Source organism: Scyliorhinus torazame, chromosome 12, assembly GCF_047496885.1.
Source record: "Scyliorhinus torazame isolate Kashiwa2021f chromosome 12, sScyTor2.1, whole genome shotgun sequence".
In the NCBI taxonomy this organism is placed as follows: domain Eukaryota; kingdom Metazoa; phylum Chordata; class Chondrichthyes; order Carcharhiniformes; family Scyliorhinidae; genus Scyliorhinus; species Scyliorhinus torazame.
Window position 1 is genome coordinate 161,575,629 of NC_092718.1, and position 6,454 is coordinate 161,582,082.

Genomic DNA, 6,454 nt, shown 5'->3' on the forward strand with positions numbered 1-6,454 from the left:
TGTGGACCGTTTGCCATAACTTGGGAGCCACGTCTCGATGAAGACAGACATAGATGACAAATTTTACCATCGCCTCTAATGTACCTGCTCAGCCTTTGGCCAACAGGCGAAATGAGTATTTGAGGACCAGGATCTCAAACCCAAAACTAAAGTCTTGGTTTACCAGGCAGTAGTGATCCCTGTGCTCCTATTTGCTTCAGAAACTTGGACAACGTGCAGCAGGCGTCTCAGAACACTGGAGAAGGACCATCAGCCGTGTTTTCTCAAGATTCTTCAAATCTGGTGGTCAGAAAGGTGGTCCAACAGCACCATCATCTCCAAAACCAACTTGCCCGGCATCGAGGCGCTAATCACTCCAGCTCCACTTGGCAGGACATGCCTGACTCCAGGCTGCTGAAGTACCTGTTCCAGTTGGAATTTGCTCGTGGCAAGAGATTCCGAGAGGGACAGCGGAGATGCTTTATGGATGTCCTCAAAGTAATCCTGAAGATATCAAACTTTCCTGCTGACTTACGGGAGATTCTGACTTGTGACCGATCAAAAATGGTGACGGTTCATTTGGGAAGACACTGAGCACATCGGGAGACTTGGTCAGGATGGGGCAGAGGTGAAGTCGCAGCATCAGAGGGAGGGGCAAAACCCCAAACAACCCATCCAACCAACCCTTCAAGCAGCACCTGTGGGTAGGGTCATGGACAGAGAATGGAGGAGTCCATTCAGCTGATGCCTGCACCAAAGTGGCTCAGGACTCTCCGTGGAGAGATTGGCCAACCTCATTGAGAGCCAGAAGCAGTGTACTCACAGTTCTCACTGTACCTCACTGTGTTGCCTGGAGCAGTCGGGGATGCATGTGGCACTGAGATGTTTGGAGTGGGTGCCAGTGGCATCCCAGCTGGTGCCCCCTCCTAGTCAACCAGAGCACCAGCCAAGGGCTGAGGATATTGCTGAGGAGGATGAGGGTGCCACCCCTCACAAAGTGTGTGTGCAGCAGGGCCCAGTGAGTGACAGACGTTGCCTCCGCAATGTTGCAGGCGTGGTAGTCCCTGGACATGCCCCCGAGGGCACCATCTCAAGGAGACCAAGCACCCATGTGCAGCTCAGCCGCAGACCGAGACAAGTGGGCAACTGCTATCACCTCCTCGGAGGCCACAGGAGGAGCACCGTGCAGGCGAAGCATCACGCAGGAGACCGGGTGCCTTCTTACTGTCACTGTGCACCATTTTCATTTTTAAAAAAAATTTAGAGTACCCAATTCATTTTTTCCAATTAAAGGGCAATTTAGCGTGGCCAATCCACCTACCCTGCACATCTTTGGGTTGTGGGGGCAAAACCTACGCAAACACGGGGAGAATGTGCAAACTCCACACGGACAGTGACCCAGAGCCGGGATCGAACCTGGAACCTCGGTGCAGGGCTAACCCACTGCGCCACCATGCTGCCCCCATTTTCTTTTTTGAGGGCAGATGTGGTATCAGTTTAACATCTCATTCGGGAGATGCGCCTCGGACAGTGCAACACTCCCTAGGTAACACACTACCATGCACCAGAGTGGGATTTGAACCCACAACTGTATGTTTCCTGGGAGAGGCTGTTACCCATTGAGCCAAGGCAGGCACTTAAATGGTGAAATTTGAATTCAATATCTGGAATTAAAAGTCTAATGATGACCATGAAACCATTGTTGATTGTCGTAAAAATGGAGCCAGCGCTGATCCCGGGTGTTATACTGTTTCCAACCCTTCAGTCTCAGTCTACATGCACTGACCCTACCTCTTTATTTCTTGTCTTGTGCTGTAACATTTCTTCAAGTATCAGGGGCAAAATTCTCATACCCGCCCCGCCACATTTCTGCGCCGACCGGCCGGCGGGAGTCTCCGTAACACCGGCCGGTCAATGGGGTTTCCCATTGTGGGGCAGCCCCACGCCGTCGGGAAACCCCCCGGTGCCAGCAAAACGGAGACTCCCGCCGGCGGAGAATGACGCCCCTGATGCCTGAGCTTTTCTAACAAATCTCTTGTGAGACATCTATCTGAAGATCCCCTTTTAAAAAGGGTGTGTGCGGTCCTAGAGTTCATTGCCCATTCCCAGTTACGCAAATAAGATAGGCCACTTGATCGAGCCGTGAAGAGTCAGCAACTTTAGTGTGGGATTGGAATTACATCTAGGCCAAAACAAGGTTTTTCTCTTCCATACGACACTGATGATTCCAGTTGGTTATTTTTTAAGATCATTCTGACAGCAACATCATCTCTGATAGCCAATTTATGATTTTCATACAAATGCAAAATACCAGAGATGCTGGGAATCTGAAATAAAGACGGAAAATGTTAGAAAAACTCAGCAGGCCTGACAGCATTCAAGGAGCGAGAAACCGAGTTCACGGGCTGGGTGTTATGAGCGATGTGTTCCTGGACCCACCCCCCCACCCAACCAAAACTAAAAAGTTGATTGGGGGCCCGCCCATGGAAGACACAACCACTTTACACTCAACAGGATGTTTAATTGGCTCAGGAGGAATTTCCCCCATCTTGGGAGGAAGTCCTGCCAAGTCCTGAGAGTTTCTAGCCAATTTAATTGGCCAACGGTTCTACAGTGCCAGCAGTGGCCAATTTCAAGCATCGGTAACTGTCGGGACTACGGCAGACCCCCCCCCCCCCCCACCGAAGAAAAGGAGACCATGGAAGCTGGACTGAAAGTAAATCTGAGGTATTGGTGAGGCCAGGCTAGCATTCCCCAGCAAGAGGATAGTGGGAGGTGGGTGGGTGGGTGGTGGGTTTGAGAGGCCAGGGGGAAGGGCTTCAGGTGGGAGGTGGAGATACATCTGAAAGACACCCCAAAGGAGGTTCCCCTCATTCCTGCCCAAAACTAGCTCGACCAATAAAAGCTGACAGGCTACCTGCTTGGCCTGAGCCTCCTCCCGCAGGATGAGGCCTTTTATTGGCCACTTATATGTTTCAATTAAGGCCAAGAGAGGGCAGGCCGCCAAACGTCCCAACCCCGTGCCTGGAAAATGGGAGTTAGGTGAAAAGTGCAGGGGAGGCTGGGGTTGCTGAGTGTTTCCAGAATTTCCTGTTTTTTGCCCATATTGAATCAAACTGAATGCAAATTCTATCAAAGTGCTGTTTTGGACTGGAATCTCTCTGTATTAATCCTGGCCTTTTGGACGACCAGTTCAGTAACACAACCATCACACCACCTGTTATAACCTGCCTACTTACCATTGGCTGGGGACTAATGACAATCCCACAATCCTGTGGGAGTATGAGCTTCCCCAATGAGGGGGGCGGAGAAACCATTAGTAAACTCCAAGTATAAATAAAGCTGGCCAGTTTGGAAACAGCAGGAAGGAGTGTGCAGCAAGGGAAGTTGCTGCTGCTGTTATATATATATATATATGTTATTGTAAATAAATGTTATTACTTTGTATCCTTAAAACTCGTGCTGGATTCTTCGTGGCCCTCACAAAACCACCATATACCTGTACATGGTGTGTCCCAGAGTAAAGGCAAATTCATTGGGGTCATAGAGAAAAGACACAATGCTGAGAATCGGAAACAAATGCAAATTATGGAATTCAGGAGGGGGTAAACCATCTGAAAAAGAAACGGGCAGGTTAATGTAGAGATGAGAGGCCCCATTTATGACATTTTTCATCTTTCAGACACACACTGTTGTTCCCTTCCAGAATTTCCAGATTTTATTACAAAATACACTATTTTCACTTGGTGGTTTAAACACTCGCCGGATGCCATTGGCGTCCTGTATTCGGACTTCTTTTTTTAAAGGTTTCATTATCATCACGAATAGTAACAATTGCGAAACAAGCCTTGATAAATAGGCTCACTGCCAGCCACAGCATCATCCTAACAGCATGTTGAAGAACATTGAGACCAAAAGCCCAGTAAGTACTTTGCGAAATTTGATTTTTCAGTGAGTTAGCACTGCTGCCTCACATCGCCAGGGACCCGGGTTTGATTCTGGCCTTGGGTTACTGTGTGGAGTTTGCACGTTCTCCCTGTCGGTGTCCAGGAGCTCCCGTTTCCTCCCACAGCCCAAAGATGTGCAGGTTAGGTGGATTGGCCATGGTCAATGCGTGTTGTTTTTTTTTAATTTAGGGGATCCAATTTTTTTTTTCCCAATTAAGGGGCATTTTAGCGTGGCCAATCCACCTACCCTGCACCTCTTCTTGGGTTGTGGGACCCATGCAGACATGGGGGAAATGTGCAAACTCCACATGGACAGTGATCCGGGGCCGGGATCGAACCCAGATGCTGGGCGCAGTGAGGAGATTAAAGAGTCTATTATAGGAATCTCAATCGGTCAGTATTTGGAAGATACTGGATAAATGGTTTGAAACCACAATACAATGTGCATGTGTTACGTTGTCCTAAATCAGACCAACTATTATTTTAAAGGGAAGCATAGACCAACATTGATTTAAAAGGAGAGCTCTTGGATTTGCGAGAAAAGAGAATAACCAGTACTGCTGATCGCGACTGGAGCTTCGGTTCCGAACTGTCCTCACTCTTTCCAAGGGCACTTGTTCCAGCTCCTCTGCAGAATTAGAAAGGACTCTTTCATTTCTTTCAAAGGACTAGAAGGAGTGCTCTTTTGATGACCCGATGGACTGAATGGCCTCCTCTGCCGTCTAGGGATTCTATGGAAATTGGTCGGACAATACATGTTTATAGGGGTCAGAGTGGAGGAAAGGGGAGAACATTGATCAGGGTCACACAGGGTTCAGTAATGGGGCTATTGCTGTTTTGAATTTATATAACTAATCTGAACTCAAGAACTGAGTAGATTACAAAGGGCTATTAGGGTACATATTATTAACTAATTAAACTTTGGGGCTATGAAAACCGGGTGTGTTTCATGTTAACATCATGATCTCGATCTCGCCCTCAGTGGGCCGGAGAGAGGGCAGTCCCCAAGACGGAGGTCAGCATCGGGCAGGCAAGTGAGATCCTGGTGAGTTGCGATTTCCCCATGGCACAAGTGTAGCCACCCCCCCCCCTTTCCACCCACCCATCCCCCTATCCGCCCCTCCTTTTCCACCGGCCCCCCCCTATCCACCACCCCTTTCCACCCCCCATCCACCCATCCCACAACCTACTGGGGGATAATAAATTGAGAAGCTCTGGTCCAATAAATTAAGTCTTATTCTTTTATTTCCAGGCTGCTCCTCTCAAAGAAATGAATAATTCATTTGTCACAAATGTGACTAATGTAACATGTCTGTTGGATGAGACATTCCTGACAATAATGATGCCTCCAGCACTTTCAATCATCTTCATTTTAGCTGCAAGCTTCAACAGTGTTGCCCTCTGGATATTGTGCTTCCATGTAAAGAAAAAGACTCCCATTGATATTTTGATGACCAATCTATGTGTGGGAGACTTGGTTTTCTCACTTACCTACCCCTTGATAATTATTTACCATGGTACCAACAATCATTGGATATTTGGAAACTTTATGTGCAAACTACAAACATTCCTCATCTATTTCACCTTGCTGACGAGCGTCTTCTTCCTGATGTGCATCAGCACCTTTCGATGTTACATGATTATCCAACCATTCCAGTCCCAACGCAAAATAACAAAGAAATTCACTATTGGCCTGAGTGTCTTGATCTGGTTGTTGGCCGGTGGGTTCATGAGTCCAGCCTTCCTTAGGGTCAATGTCTTTGAAATGAATGGAAGACTTTATTGTATGAGCTTTAATCAACCAAATGTAATGAAGCAATTCCAGTCTTCCACCATTCTATTATTTACTCTGAGCTTTGTGATTCCATTTGGATACCTACTTATGTCCAGTTTACTCATTCAAAGGAAATTGGCCAATTCTACAGTAACATCTCGATCTCAAAGAGGCCAACATGCTGTCAGGATGGTAACAGTGGTATTGTGCATCTTCGTCACATGCTTCCTTCCTGCAAATATAATACGTCTCACACTGTCTGTTGTGGATCGTAATGACTGTACCCTTTTACAAAGGCTTGGAGTAACTTACTACTGTTGTGTTTTAGGCCTTTATCTCAACAATGTCCTGGATCCTATTGTGTATTTTTATGCTGGCACCAAATACAGGTCAAAGCTCATTAATGTTTTCAGACGCTTTATTTTTTGTAAAAAACACCATATAACCCCCAGCAGTGCTCTGCCCAGCAATGAATCAAAACTGTGATGCATTAATGCAAAGAGCCATGGGCTTGGAATATGTTAACATGGAACCAGATACACTGCAAAGGAATGTAACTTTTGCAACAATACCAGAACTTTAGTTGCACCTTTAACCTGCAGATCAGGTGTTTAGGCTAAGGCCAGTCGTCCTGTCCCTGTGTTTCATGACCAACCTCCTGGAATATTCATTCGGAGGAGGAAGTTCTTGCTGTGTCCTAGCCACCATTCTTCTCTTAACTAACATTACCAAAAACAGATGAACTGGCCATTCT

The 6,454-nt window shown here is 47.1% G+C and overlaps 1 protein-coding gene across 1 annotated transcript; it reads left to right on the plus strand.

Moving 5' to 3' along the window:
• The first annotated feature begins 375 nt into the window (after positions 1-375).
• LOC140387112 (P2Y purinoceptor 1-like) lies at positions 376-6,186 on the plus strand. Its single transcript, XM_072470122.1, has 2 exons — positions 376-546; positions 5,179-6,186. Exons 1-2 carry the CDS (start codon positions 376-378, stop codon positions 6,184-6,186), a joined length of 1,179 nt encoding a protein of 392 aa, XP_072326223.1.
• Positions 6,187-6,454: the final 268 nt, after the last annotated feature.